The sequence below is a fragment of the Electrona antarctica genome, assembly GCF_951216825.1.
Source record: "Electrona antarctica genome assembly, chromosome: 8".
NCBI classification, from domain to species: domain Eukaryota; kingdom Metazoa; phylum Chordata; class Actinopteri; order Myctophiformes; family Myctophidae; genus Electrona; species Electrona antarctica.
In genome coordinates this window covers 26,464,348-26,479,406 of record NC_136789.1, presented here as the reverse complement: position 1 = coordinate 26,479,406, position 15,059 = coordinate 26,464,348, and the positions used below count along the sequence as shown (strand labels likewise).

The window sequence follows — 15,059 nt, the reverse complement described above, 5'->3', positions numbered from 1 at the left end:
ACATACTGAAAGAAGATAAGTGGGGATGACCTTTAGTGAAAGCCATTGATTTAGGTGAAGGTCTTCAGAGTGCAGATGTGACCGGTGTCAGGAATAGGTTTTTCTTTTTGTTGTTGTTGTTCCTTTAAATTGTTTTGCATACTTATTATTTGTTGTATATCTATCAGTGACTTATAGTATCCTTCCTTATATATATATTACTTACCATTGCACAACTTTCAACAAGTAGGCTACTTAATTCTTTTATTGACAGACAGGTAGACTGATTATTTATCTAAGACCAAAGTTTATTACATGAGCTCATGCTGGGACATTCTTAAACATACAGGTCCGTAAGTAGTTTTCTGCTGAACGAGAGACCAGACCCTGCTTATATATATATATGAAGAGCTTGTGTCATACTTAGTCATAAGCTCTATTCATAACAATAAATAATAGGCCAGGATGAAGTGGCTATAATATTCTGATTGTAATTGCAAGGATGGATGAATGACAGACACCCTCACATGATGATCTGATTGGAAAGACAGTAGGCCTAAGGCTTTACCTATAACAGTATTAAAGGAAATATACCGAAAAATAACAATTTGTAGTAGGCCTACTTTTACTTATTTAAAGCAAGAACGCCCGCACGACTCCAATGTCTTAGTTTCTCTTAACAGTCTTACCGGGTGCGCGGTCGAGGAAAGTTCACTTTACAAGAAATTATTATTATTATAATATTATTATTATTTTATTATTATTATTATATTATTTCTTGTAAAGCTACTTTTACTTATTCAAAGGACTGTCTATCACTTTATGCTTTTCTTTGTCCTTGGCCTGTACTGTACCGCTGTCTCATAATACATTAGGAAGCAAGGCATATAAAGTGGCGTGGGCCCCAGTTCCTATGCTAGATGCAGGTTCATCTGGAATGCTACAGACATCTTCTGATCCATCTTTGGATTGTGGTTGGTCCCAAGGGATGGAGTTAATGTAAAGATCAAAAGAATCTGAAAGAAACTAACATGAAAAAATTAACCAACTTGGACACTCAGGCAGGAAGGAAGCATGAGTTCAAGTCCGTTGTGTTGGCAAATTCCGAACATTGCTGGCCCACAATAACCTTCCTTACCGGTCCCGAGGAGCATTTTTTCTAGTTGCGAACGCAGTGAGCGTTTACTATGAGACCCAGCTAATTTTTTTTTAAAAATCTTAAAAAACACAAAAAAAAGAGAACTTAAAAAAAAACCTTACAAAATTACGTAATTTATTCTAATTGTTGTTTTTGCAATTTACAAGCTGCGTTCGCTTCCCGCGTTCGCGCGTCTTACTTGTTTATACAATTGGATGTGAAAAAAATATTTTAAACTGGAAAATGTGAATAAGTGGCAGAAGAGGGTTTACATACTTTGCAGTGTGCTATAGGTTCTGTTTCACACAAATGGACTGTACAGCCCTAAATACGGCTTCATATATTTAATAATTTTGTGTTACACATCATTTAGGCAGATTCTAATACATAAAATACATAAAAAAGACAAACATGGTCAATTTGGGATCACTTCATTTATGATTCAACAAAAAGTTAACAGTTGATTTTTAGGAACAATAAAAGGTGTACAGTACAGAAGACATGTGAATGACTGCAGATAGGCAGCATCTAGTGAGAGTGGAACTATAGGGTGGTATAACATACGTCTCAATCAACTCTACAATGCATGGAAATTGTATCAACAATAATTAGCAAAGAAATAAAGCTGGAATGTTATACACTGGCATTGGTTCCCCTCCGTAACTCACTTCACACCTATTCGTTGTTATACCTTTCAAACATTAGCTGTTGCGAGAGCAACATTTTTTTCAGATAACTAAGTCAGGATTTAGAAGTAGTTTCCAGAATCGGCCTCAGGTCTAAATAGCCCTTTGTTGAACAAGTGCTAAAACCTAAACAAAGTAAAGCTCACATGTAAATATAGTTAATATGTGAACATTATTTGCTTTGGGAACACTCCACAACATGAACAGTAAAGTTACATTTCAGGAAAAATAATAACCTATAACAGGCTACATAGCCAGCAGCATATCCATTTGGAGATGTGTTGCAGGGATATTGGCTGGGTTTTCAGTACTTGCCAGTAAGTAATAATAGACAGCATACAGGTATTCAGCACTGACTCATTACTGAGCCAATGGTGGCATGCATGTCAGCTTTCCCAATCGCTCAGGTTTACAGCAAACATAACTTCACTCACCGATATCCATATTGGTGTCAGAAACAATTTAGGCCTAAGCAAATAAGTTCACGTTCTCTTCCGACCTGCACAAACGTGGAGTGTATTTTGAGATATAGGTATGTTATATCATGTTCCTAAGCTATTCAAAAGAGAAATTTTAAAAATGTAACATCCCTTCCTATTCCAAACATACACACTACATTGTGTGTGTGTGTGTGTGTGTGTGTACAAATATACGCACATATACTGTACATACATATATGGTGTCATGCAAATTGACAAAAAAAATAAAAAATAAAAAACAATTGCATCCAAGAAGAACCCATGATGAGTTGAAGTCAAATTGTGACCTTAAAATCAAAGATCAAATTGCTATCAGGAGCTTGAATGGCACCTGTTTGATATGAAAAGTGCACACTGCAGTTAGAGCCACTATATGGAAGGGTACTTACAACAACCGCTTGAGTTTCGTGACACTCATATCAAGGGTAAAGGCAAAAACTGTTATTAAAACACTTTCCTTGTGGCCAACAGCTGTCAGTCTGTATGAACATGGAAAGATATAATAGTATCCACATTATATTGCTAAAGAACAAAAACAAATAACCATTATGCGATTAAAAACCCACTATTTGTCATGACATGATTCATTTACACACCAACTGACCTTTAATATATGCTATTAATCCTGAGTTTGCTCAACTTGACAAACCGGATAAAGCTTAAGATAAAATGTTAGACTTACCACATTACAAGGTAAAAGAAGCAGCATGAATATACAACGTATTTGTCATATTCTATCATTTACTGTTGGATCACATATTAGAGAAAGAAGACATTTCATAAAAACTGAAATGTAGCCTTAAAAGTTGATAAAAAAAAATGAATTAAAAAATGACAAACATTCCCTCTCCATTGGCATGTTGTCATTACCAACTGCTGATTCAGCGAATTACAAAAAACTACTTCCAAGTATTGAACAATGAATCAGCTCTTGAGCTGGACTAACCAGAGACCACACACATAGACAGACAAGGTTTCCCTTAGAACCTTGACTGACTTCTTCCTTGGCATCACCACCACAAAATACAATCTGTTTAGCTACACGACCCATTTGCACTTTAACACCAGGCTTCATCAAATCCTACTAGCCATCATTTGAACAGCACATTTACAGCATTATTACTGAGGACCATATGATGGCCCATTCATTTTGTTCAACACTAGTGGTTAAGTCAGGTAGAGTGAATTTGGAATAAGTACATGCATTAAGGGAAGTGAGGCATACTGCTGGTGCCAGTGCTTGTGTGCCTGCAGATAAGTCAAAAAAACTTGGCTATATTTAATGATTGTGTGTTTTAGTACAAAGACGCAGGCCTCCTGGGACATTGGGGGTAACGAATTGTGTTACTACTAGCCAAAGTGGCAAGTGTTTCCTTTACCGCAAATCTACAGACTCCTCTAAACTGTAGTGTGATAACGCAATACAATGCGGCCCCGAAAACCCCTTATCAAGTAGGACCAAAGTGAGCTAACGAGAGCCCTCAGACACCCACTTCACCCCTACCGATGAGCTGGGCAGTGTCATCAGTGGTGGGGGGGCTGTCCTCTGCCTCCGCCTCGTCCGTTTCAGAGTCAGTGTCATCCTCTGGGGAGTAGTAGCCTTCGTAGCCCAGGATGGGGGAGTCGCAGTGAGCAGGGGAAGCTAGGCACTGGGCAGTGGTTACTGTGGTGGAGGTGGTGGCCGAGTATGCCCCTGGGCTGTCGGTAGGTGATCCCGGGTTGGAGGGGCGAAGGAGTGGGGTACGCTCCGAGTCCGCTTCGCCTTCCACCCCGTCCTCCTCCCCACTTCGTCCGACGTCCTCCTCGGAGTCGGATTCCGAGCTTTCTGGGTTGTGCCGCGTGACACGCTGTTTGCACACTGGACACGTCTTCTTCGTCAGTGTGAGCCACGGATCGACGCATTTGCTGTGATAGGCTGTAGAGAAAAATAAAAATTGTGGGAAATGTGGGATAAAACTTTGTTTTATTTATTTTTCTTCTACAAAGAAGTCCTGAAACTGCCATAGCTGAGAACAGACACACTTATACACAATACACATACAGATGTAATTTCATAATTACCATGTGAACAGGGCAAAACCCGCAGCTTATCTCCCTCCTCATACTCATCCAGACAGATGGCACAGACATCATAATCATCACCTGCCAGATGACAAATTAGAAATTAAGTATCACTGCATTTGACAAATCACACCATTTATGAATCCATCCATGGAACAGACGCAAATAATGCAGCCAAATATATGTCTGTATTTGAATCGACATAAACTATACATTATTCCAATATTACACAAAGTGTCCATTTGCATTCACTCATTCATCAGCAAAGACATTTTGAAAGAATTCCTGTCTAGCTGCATTCATAAGAGACCGCATATTACAAGACTTAGAATTCCTGTCTCCCAACATTCCTGAGAGAACACATTGTTTATCACATACAGTGGGTGATCTAAAGAAAGTTCTTTAACATGAAGGTAACTATCTGAAACTAGCTCGGTCGCAAGACAAATTTCAGTGCAAACTGACAATAAAGTACTATCATATCATCTGGAAGGGATTATTCAATACAATAATTGTCTAAAAAGTTAGCAAAAAGGTACATAGTACTTTTGCCAAATTTCATAAGAATACCAAAACCAAAACTGTCAAAAACAAATATGTGTGTTTACAATCACTATATTCAAAATGTATTCAGACTAATTACGAGTAAGACATCCATATTGGTGCATTCCTGCCTCAAGTTTTTAGCATTGTTTTGAGATGGCTGAAAAACGAATTACGGAAAGTAATTAAATATATTATAGCCAATTCTTGTCACCTTTTTTAAACTTATGGATTGGTATCCGCTTCAGTTGTTCCTTGGACAGACGGTTTTTCCTCAGTCTTTTTCTGTATTGTACACAACGTATAACCTGAACCAGGTGAAGACAGACGAGAGAAGACATGTTATTGATACCATGGCAATACCAAAATTACAGTGGCCAACAACATATTTCAGTGACGATAAAAGGTATCACGTTTAGTTCTGAGACCAGAAGTTTGTCCACTGAATCAAACAAATCTGATTTTTAATACCAAAAATGGTCCCAAAAACAAAGCAATACCCTACCAAAAATACTTTTTGTAGTTCCCTCAACACTGAACTAGGGCTGGGTGATACAATTATTTCAAACTTTTGCCTCAATTACAATTAATTAATGGTTGTTTAACAAAAAGGTAAAATAGCAGACCTACAAGCTCACATGTGTTACATTGCGACACGTTGTAAGCTTGTAGACACGCCACCATTGTACAACGGAGTAATACAGTGGTTAATCAGATCATCAATCAGATCATTTTAAATAATCGGTTAATTGCCCAGTCCCACAGTGAACAAATAATTGCACTTACCAAGATGACAACCATCACAAGAATGATCATGCCAACCACTCCAGTGAACGGAATGAGATAGTATGAGAGTGGAAAAGCAAACTCCGGCTTGAGAATCACATAGGCCCTGCAAACCAAAAAAAACAACATCAGGTTTTGTACAGGGAAAAATATAAGCTAAGCATTCCAATGTCAATCATAATACCAAAGTTTTACTAGAATGTAATTAAGAAAATAATCACGGCAGGCCCATGATTCATTTGAAGGCAGCACTTCGTCCTACGGATACTTGAACTACTTTCTAAAATTCTAAAAATGTCTTCTACATCCTGACAGTTTTCTGAAAAAGCTATGTTTCTATGTCAGTCGTCAGGCTGTCCAAGTAGGCTATCTTTTGTTGTTTTTCTTGTTTTTTCGCTCTCTTCGAAGTTAAACTGGGCAAGCTCTAAACTGACTGGGCCACGGTTGCAAGGGGGCCGAGACGCGAAGGGGTGGTTGCGTTATAGTGGAACGCTACATGTTCAAAAAGACAAGAGGGGAGCTAAATGCATTAATGTAGCACAGTTGTTAACTTAATTAGTACATGCGCGAAAGGGAACATTTCGACAATGCATTAGGCATCTGTCAATAATGCATTGTATTAAACCCAAATGCGATACCTTTGCATCTCTGCACCGAGTCGAAACAACACGGGAGCCTCAGCTGCTGCAAGCGGAATATGGTGCTTGTAGCCCAGCAAGACTCCGTTGCCATAATTTATAATCCAATTCATAATATGTTTGGGAAACTCAAAACTCCCTCCCTGCCATAATAATAATTCAATGTGCGACTTCTCAGTCTATCGTAAGGCAGATCTACAAGCTCACAAACAACGCGGTGCAACCAGACGCAGTGTGAGCTTGTAAATTGGCTATTTTCGGTGCGTGACACCGTCGTACGATGCGTATACATTACGCTTTTAAAGTGACGGTACACAATTAACAGTTCGCCGTTAGGTCTGCGCCCGCCGTTGAGTCTTTTAAATCACAACTTAAAACATTTTTATATTCACAAGCCTTTCCATCACCGACATGATCTTGCACCTTTCCTTTTATATTACTTTGTCCTATTTGCCTGTTGTTTTACTATTGACGTCTTCTGCACTGAATTGTACTGTATTGTATTGTATTGCATTTTATTGTATTGTATTGTATTCCACTATATTCTGCCTTGTGAAGCACTTTGGTACAATGAGAGTTGTTTTTAAATGTGCTATATAAATAAATTTGATTTGATTTGATTTGAGTAAGCCACAGAAGTACCTCCACAATTATTATTTTTCCTCATAAGTTTTGTATATTTGATTAAATAATTAGCTTTCATCAGTCAAAGGGGCTCTGATTTGGATTTGTCATAATGTTGTATAATGTGCTTACCCTGGTTCTGGAATGATGAAGTTCCTGAGAATTTGGGAGGCATAGAAGCTGGTAAATACTGACGGAATGTCAATCATCTCTGCAATGGTGTCTGCAAACATATCCAGGCACACAAGATTGGTTATAAAACCATTAGGAACAAACTTGGATGGTAGCAGTCTTATTTCAGCAAACTTTAAACAAAATGTTGTCAAAAACGTGAGAACTTTTAGAAAGAAGCCTAACCATTGCCGTAGTTCATACTAAGCAGAGTGTCCGAATACATGTTGTGAACAATTGCAGCACTGAATCCAGCCAGCTGTGCATTGAGTACCTGAAAAATTAGGCATAGTGTTATTCCAGTGTATGTTGTATAAAAATATACATCGTATTTAAGAATACATGTCATTCACCACACTGACCTTTATATCAAAATTACAATCATAGCGCCTGATGAGAGCTATGTATTTAGTAACATTGACATCACTAGTTGCCGACAGTGGAGGTGGAGGTTCTATTGCTGTGCAGCCATTAAGGGGACGGGATTCCACCAACAAACCCTTTAGGACACAATGACAATGAAAACAATTATATTTATACAACAGCTCAGATGCCACATGCTTTGAGTGTTTATTTCTTAATTTCCCCACTCGTACCATAAGTCCCTCTTTGGGGAGTGCAGCTCCAAACAAAGCAGGAAGGTCCTCAAACAACATGGAGGTCATATTGCTATAATGCTAAAAGAAAGAAGAGAGACAAATAATGTAATGGTGCCAGAAAACAAATTTGTTTAATTCTAATTAGAAGTAAAGGTCATGCAGCATACATACATATATATGACTATATATATATATATATATATAAATGAGAATAATGAGATTACTTACCGCATAGATATAGGCATGTGTGGGTGAGGGTGCCAGTGTACAGCACAAGGCCAGTGTTAGGACACTCAATCGAGCTCCCATGCACCACACCATTCTTGCTCACTGGTGGTTGCACTTAACTGTGAAGAAGGATGCAATTAAATAAGACAGGTATCGCTCATCAAAGGGGCTCATCAAATGCACTATTTTTGTCATGAAATAAAATACATCCCGCTGGATGGGCGCAACCCGGAAAAAATGACTCTGACTGGTACATTACTTTATTAAAATGGCAAAGTGCATTTTAGAGAAGCTGGGGAACTGAGACACTTCCCAGCTTTGAGAATAGACTTTTACCAATGTGGTCTAGCAGGCTTTGTTTCGGTGAGTAGCTACGTCGTTTTGTTTATTTTTGGGGAATTCTAAACGCTCGCACGGCAGTGGGAAAACTGCTAGAGCAGTGGAGGCGTGCCCGGCAGGGCGTTGGTGAGAGACTCGCTATAAGCACTGGACCAGGGCTAGGGCAACCTCGACAAACAATGCATGCTCGGGCATGCTCTGCTCATGTTTAGGATTAATTGGGAGTGTTTAAGTTATCAATTTGACTAAACAAAGTTACCACACCTTACAGTGTAAATGGCTGGAATGGCTTAGGGTTGACGACAGCATCTTGCAATGGGTCTGGTCCACAAGATTCGCTACACCACCAAGATACCCATGTACCTGTCTAAATACTTTCTTAATGCCAACGAAGTCCACACCCACAACACCAGACAGGGAGGTCAACAAACCATGTGCAACCCAGATTCGGCACAAAACAAGGGACAATTTTAATTTCGCTCCTATGCCACCAAAATGTAGCCTGACACTCAGCCTGAATTTTCATTTCGTTTGAATATATTTTTTTAATGGGCGTGGCTAGCGATTCAGGGGCTGGAGCCAGGCTAACCAAAATGTGGAACACCCTACAAACAGTCATTAAGACAAGTTAATCCCTTGACTCCTTCAAAACCGCTCTCAAAGGGCACCTACAGACGGCTGCAATTCAAAACTGGCCACCGTAAAATCTAAATCCCCCCCCCCCCACCCCTTTTCCCCTCACCGTTTGTTTCTTCTCAGTTTACCTCCTTTTATGATGATTTTCCTGTTTTTTGATTATATAGAAGTGTATATTTGTATCTCTAAATGTTCTGATGAATTATAAAGGGTGGACCCTATTGTAAACAAGTGTAATGCTTTATGGTGTCGTCCACAGTTAACAGTTGTGTATTGAGTTGTGCTTGAAATGTACTGTAATTCTCCAATCTGTTAATAAATACTTCAATCACGTGGCCTAGTCGCTTCTTTTGTAATTGTTTTCGAGACCTGGTTGTTATTTTCTCTCGCAAAATCTGGCAACACTGCTCCCTCCCTCCCTCCCGTCCCCTTTCATGCTTAGAGCCGAGCGAGAACAAACCATCTGAGGAAAAGCAGATTATTACTGAGGTTGTGCTGTTGAACACTTACGTACTTATGGCCCGCAGCCGTTCAAGTTTCATCTGTAACAACCAGTAAATATTTCAACACAAATATTATATTTAAAAACCCGTTTAGAAAATCCCAGAATATTTAGCATTCAACGACACTCCAGCACCGTCTCGAGAACAAAAACACGGGTAGCTGCTACTACTAGCTAGCGCCATAGAGTAAGACAGAGTTACGAAAACTCCGTTCACTTCATGGGGCCAGTCCAATGGCGGCTCCCCTACATAGAGAATGGGGACAATTAGGGACAAGTCCTGGTCCGGAAGTAGGCACAAATGCATTGGATCCAGGCAACAGCCCAGCTTCAATGATCTTAAATCCCTTTATTTTAGATTGTTTTGTAGTAATCGTACAACATAATTACAGAGACCGTAGTTGTTACTGCGCAATGCTTTACAATAGTTGTCATGTTGCACACATGTCTAAAATTGCTCTTATTTGCGCCGCCCTCGTTGAAAACAATGTATTTCCAACTCCAGTTTGTCCCAGTTCAGGCTGCATGAACAGCGCTCGAGCGCTCGGTTTCTGCCCCCTCAATATCCTAACTCTTCCATTAGAGATGGCTCTGGCTAGCGCTACACACCATAATACACACGGGCGATATCGCTAATATTGTAAGTTGTCCACGTTATTAGAATCATTACACATCGTTATCCAAGAAAGGGCTAATATATACTCTCTGGTCCAAAATAGTCTCTGTTGTGAATATCCACCCTGCAGGTGAAGGAACGGATTAACACTGTTAGCTAACGTTAGCTCCATTTTCTTCTAGCTAGATAAATCGTCAAATATTAGTCGGTAGAAAACTGTGTCACACTTGTCTCTACAGCTCAGCTACTTACCACCACACACAATTGTTCAATGTTGCTCGAATGTTGCCCAGATTGTGTCCTTTAGTTGACAAAGAAGTGCTAAATGCTAGCTAGGTCCGCATCGCTTCTTCTTTCTGCTAACTTTGTGTTGTTGTTGTGTTTGTTTCCTTGCTACTTCCGGAAATATGGCTGGATGGAAAATCCTGATGGAAACCATAAACACGGGAAGTGACAACTAGCGACCCCTGCTGGTTTCATTGAGTCCTAGAAATAATACACTCCTCACTGAAAATTTAAATTCATTCACCGTATGTCACAAACAAGTCACAAAGTACCGGAGTGACGGAGTCTATCATTTGGATTAACTCTATCCAGATTCCAGACAGTTATTTTAGGAAAACAAGTGAACTATGATTATAATAAAATAATACATTAAAAATATAGTGTATATATTTTAGCCCTTCATAGCTCACCTATATTCACAATCAAATGAACATGTTTTGTACTATTACATGTAAATGGAGTCACTGCATTGTATAGTAGGCCTATTGCTTTTCCAACTGAGTTATGAAAATGACCACTGATGACCTTGAAAAAGGAAGTAGGCCTACTTTTGACCTTGATGGTGCACAATGCAGACAGTAGCCTATAGATAGAGCGTCCACTTGACTGCAGTGTATCTGTCTGTTTATGTGTTTGTCTCAACAAAATAAGTCAAAAATGGATGGGCTTTTCATAAAACTCAGAGGGGTATAGGCCTCCCCAGAGATGAACTGGCTTGCATCTAAAAGGATAATGACCAAAGACAAAATGAGATAATCAATCATAGCTCAGGAATGGAGAAATGTACAAGAGGTGGTGCTATACTGATTGATTGATTGATTGATTGATTGATTGATTGATTGATTGAACATTTTATTAACAGTTTGCAGAATTACAGTACATTTCAAGCACAAACTCAATACAAAGGCTGTTAACTGTGAGTGGACGACCCAATTAATCATTACACTTGTTTACAACAGGGTCCACCATGTTCAATTCATCAAAACATTTAGAGACGTACAAATAGACACTTCTATATAGACAAAGAACAGTACAGGAATTCATCATAATGGAGGTAAAAAGGGAAAATAAACATATACAGTGAGGGGAAAAGGGGGGGGACTGCATGAAGGCAGGGTTTGCAACCCAGGTGGCAGTTGCATTTTATTGCTTTTAATTTCACATTCGATTATTACTCTTCTAAGAATCAGAATCATAAAACATTCTGATTCTTAGGTTCCTCCATCTGAGGAATGACACTATAAACACTATAGCTACTACTAGCTGTTGAATACATGCAGCACTGATTTCATTTCCATTTACTTTTTGCCAAATACACTGCAAGTTAACCCACATTTTCTCTCACACTTTGGTTAATATAGGTAGTATGTAAAACGTCTGGTATATATGGAGATAAATGGGTGACCACATACATATATGCATTGCACATTTTATTGACTGAATATATCCGTTGGTAAAAAAAAAAAAAAAAAAAAAAAACCTGCATGGTGGTGGTGACTGTGGTGGCACAGATTTATACAAAAGAATGCTACAGGGATAGCCCAGATAAGCCCTCATATTATTTCCGGTGATAAGCTTAGACTTTTTAGTTTTTACTTTCCACAAGGGCCACTTACAATTTGCACTTGCAGCCACCATAGGTGCTCTTTTACAGGAGTTTTGAAGGAGGGTCACACATTCTGGCAGCATAACAGGTGAATGAATTTGACCCCATTTTTGTGCCGAAACTGGGTTCAGTGAGATCAGTGGGGCTCCTTCTGGTACTGAAGTGAAACTGGGTTCAGTGAGATCAGTGGGGCTCCTTCTGGTACTGAAGTGAAACTGGGTTCAGTGAGATCAGTGGGGCTCCTTCTGGTACTGAAGTGAAACTGGGTTCAGTGAGATCAGTGGGGCTCCTTCTGGTACTGAAGTGAAACTGGGTTCAGTGAGATCAGTGGGGCTCCTTCTGGTAAACTGGGTTCAGTGAGATCAGTGGGGCTCCTTCTGGTAAACTGGGTTCAGTGAGATCAGTGGGGCTCCTTCTGGTAAACTGGGTTCAGTGAGATCAGTGGGGCTCCTTCTGGTAAACTGGGTTCAGTGAGATCAGTGGGGCTCCTTCTGGTAAACTGGGTTCAGTGAGATCAGTGGGGCTCCTTCTGGTACTGAAGTGAAACTGGGTTCAGTGAGATCAGTGGGGCTCCTTCTGGTACTGAAGTGAAACTGGGTTCAGTGAGATCAGTGGGGCTCCTTCTGGGTTCAGTGAGATCAGTGGGGCTCCTTCTGGTACGGCGTTGTTCCTGTGTGTGTCTTTTAGGTACATCTCTGTTTTCTCACGTATCTTGAAGACCAGGCCCATCGCAAGTTGCTTTACCCTGTCCCCTCACGCCTCTACCCTGAGCCATCCCACCCTTGACCCTAGCAGCTGCATAATAAGGTGTTAGGTGAGTTATTCTGGGTGAAAATCCTAGCAGTAAAGCAACCTGACCAGTTTGTTTTGAGAGGTCTGCAGTTTAATGACTATAATGAGTAGCCTGGCTTTGGCCATACCGATAACGTGGATTCACTTACGCTCTATAGCGGGGAGGAGGCGTGAGTGAATCCACGTTATGTGTCTGGCAAATCCAGGCTAGGTATAATGACTAATGAGTAGAGTGTGCTCCAGCGCCACCGATATGTTTCTATTTGATATCGAGTGTCACAAGTAATGATGTAGCTGTAGCACACTCATGTGCACTGCACTGGTTTCGGCTTTAAAGTGCGCTTCACTCTGCTCTCCGTACCCTGGTAAAAATGTTTGTTTTTATTATATTATACTGCACGTAATGTTAAGTATGTATTGACTTTTATAATTTAATGTTTTTACCCATTGTATTTGTATTGGGCCTCTGAGCTGTTCACCTTGATTCCATGTCAGGGCATTGTTGAGTGCAGTATAGCTTATACTAATTGTGTTTGTTTTGCAGTGAAATTATTAACCATGATGAGTTTAAATTTGTTAAATTCTGGTGTCTCCACTAAGCTCTCCAACCCCAATTTTTTGAGCTCTGCCTTACAAACCTGTTTTGCTCAAAGCCTTAAATGGTTGTTGGTGAAATTCCAACTGATGTAGTCGGTAGTGTTTTAAATGTTTTAGTAAACCCTATTTCGGCCAGGGTGTTACACATAGTCGAAATTACGTTGGATGAGTGTCCTCCGTGTGTTCCTATAGTGACCATCCTGAATAGAAAATGTGTTCTTTGGTTGACTTTCCACTAATCTGACCATCAGGTTATACATTTAATTTTTTTATTTTTTATTTTCACAGTTTTGTTTGTTCAAGATTTCAGGGTATACAGTGCTTCCTTTTGGATAAGGATCCAGCACGCACGCACATCTCCAGAAATTCTACAGGTGCTGAACAACAAAAATCACACCCATACGGAACATACCAAAAAGATGATAAGATATACATTTCATTTATTCTAATCTAACCCTTTATTTTCATAGGGATATGCCTTTGGTCTAGTGGTTAAGATGTTGGCGTTTCATGCGGGAGACCCGAGTTCGAATCCCGGGCGTTACATTGGTGCCGTGAGGCGGATCGGGTTTCCCCGTGGGAGGAGGTCTAAAGGGGGGTGAGTGTAGCAGAGTGGCTCAGAGCCTCTGCCTGATGGGAGGAGGTCTAAAGGGGGGTGAGTGTAGCAGAGTGGCTCAGAGCCTCTGCCTGATGGGAGGAGGTCTAAAGGGAGGTGAGTGTAGCAGAGTGGCTCAGAGCCTCTGCCTGATGGGAGGAGGTCTAAAGGGAGGTGAGTGTAGCAGAGTGGCTCAGAGCCTCTGCCTGATGGGAGGAGGTCTAAAGGGAGGTGAGTGTAGCAGAGTGGCTCAGAGCCTCTGCCTGATGGCCTCAAAAGTCTAATATCTCCCCTGGTCCATATAGGGATATCCCTTAATTTGGTCTAGCGGTTAAGATATAACCACTATATATATATATATATATATATATATATATATATATTTCTAAAGACTTAATATTTAGACTAATATTGATATGGCAGTAATGGGAAACTGACTATCAAGAAAATAAAAATATAGCACTTCATGTCAAAAAGGTTGCGACCACTGCTACAGTATGGGGTTGTATTGTAACTCCTCACTTCATTTCCATTTAAAAATGTCCTTGTATGTCCTTCAACAGATTTGTTACCGAGTAATAAATTAACACCTGCAACCAATAACTTTGAATTAAATTAAACTGCTTCTCACTGGCCACAATATATCCACATGAAAATGCCTCACAAAACAACATATGCACATATTTCTGTGAAAGATTAATTCATTTCAATTAACCAAGGGGCCTGTATCAAATCTGTTGAGCATTGTTTCTTTGCTGATGTACAGCAGTGGTTCCCAAACTCTTTCATGTCAAGGACCCCCAAATTGACACTAATTATCCCGCGGACCCCCATTTGAAAAGACATGCCAGGGACCCCCATAAGAGAAGATTTTTACGGCTCTAGCAGTGATTTTCAACCAGTTTAATTTCAAGGACCCCCCAGTTTGACATGCATTAGTCTACGGACCCCCATTTAATGGCTTTTCTATCTCTGGGACCCCAATTTATTTTGTAAAATCAATGTTAATTTAACTCTGAGAGTGTACAAACGGAACCAAATGAACCCGTTAGGGTCAATTTGGTTCCATTTGTACACTCTCAGAGTCATAGACCCATAAGGGTCCATTTGGTTCCAAACTATCATTTAGCTGGGTACCCCCTGGAACTCCCTCAAGGAC

The 15,059-nt window shown here is 40.0% G+C and overlaps 1 protein-coding gene across 3 annotated transcripts; it reads right to left on the bottom strand.

Moving 5' to 3' along the window:
• Positions 1-1,532: 1,532 nt before the first annotated feature.
• On the bottom strand, positions 1,533-10,422 carry rnf167 (ring finger protein 167). Of its 3 annotated transcripts, none has more exons than XM_079508865.1 (10): positions 10,278-10,422; positions 7,933-8,051; positions 7,702-7,782; positions 7,468-7,605; positions 7,292-7,379; positions 7,067-7,157; positions 5,673-5,778; positions 5,101-5,194; positions 4,344-4,424; positions 1,533-4,197 (listed from the first exon to the last, which is right to left on the bottom strand). In XM_079508865.1, exons 2-10 carry the CDS (start codon positions 8,023-8,025, stop codon positions 3,764-3,766), a joined length of 1,206 nt encoding a protein of 401 aa, XP_079364991.1. In that variant the 5' UTR covers positions 8,026-8,051; positions 10,278-10,422; the 3' UTR covers positions 1,533-3,763. The 3 variants fall into 3 exon arrangements, with proteins under 3 accessions (XP_079364991.1, XP_079364992.1, XP_079364993.1); XM_079508866.1 differs by lacking the exon at positions 10,278-10,422 and adding an exon at positions 9,418-9,563; XM_079508867.1 differs by lacking the exon at positions 10,278-10,422 and adding an exon at positions 9,422-9,554.
• Between the last annotated feature and the right edge of the window lie 4,637 nt (positions 10,423-15,059).

Bases quoted from the DNA above. Each gene is read 5' to 3' on its own strand.
- rnf167 (XM_079508865.1), bottom strand. From the start codon at position 8,025: ATGGTGTGGTGCATGGGAGCTCGATTGAGTGTCCTAACACTGGCCTTG. The intron at 5,779-7,066 runs GTAAGCACATTA...TTTGGTTTGCAG, and splicing joins TTCATCATTCCAGAACCAGG to GGCCTATGTGATTCTCAAGC. The intron at 5,195-5,672 runs GTAAGTGCAATT...CACCTGGTTCAG, and splicing joins TTGTGATGGTTGTCATCTTG to GTTATACGTTGTGTACAATA.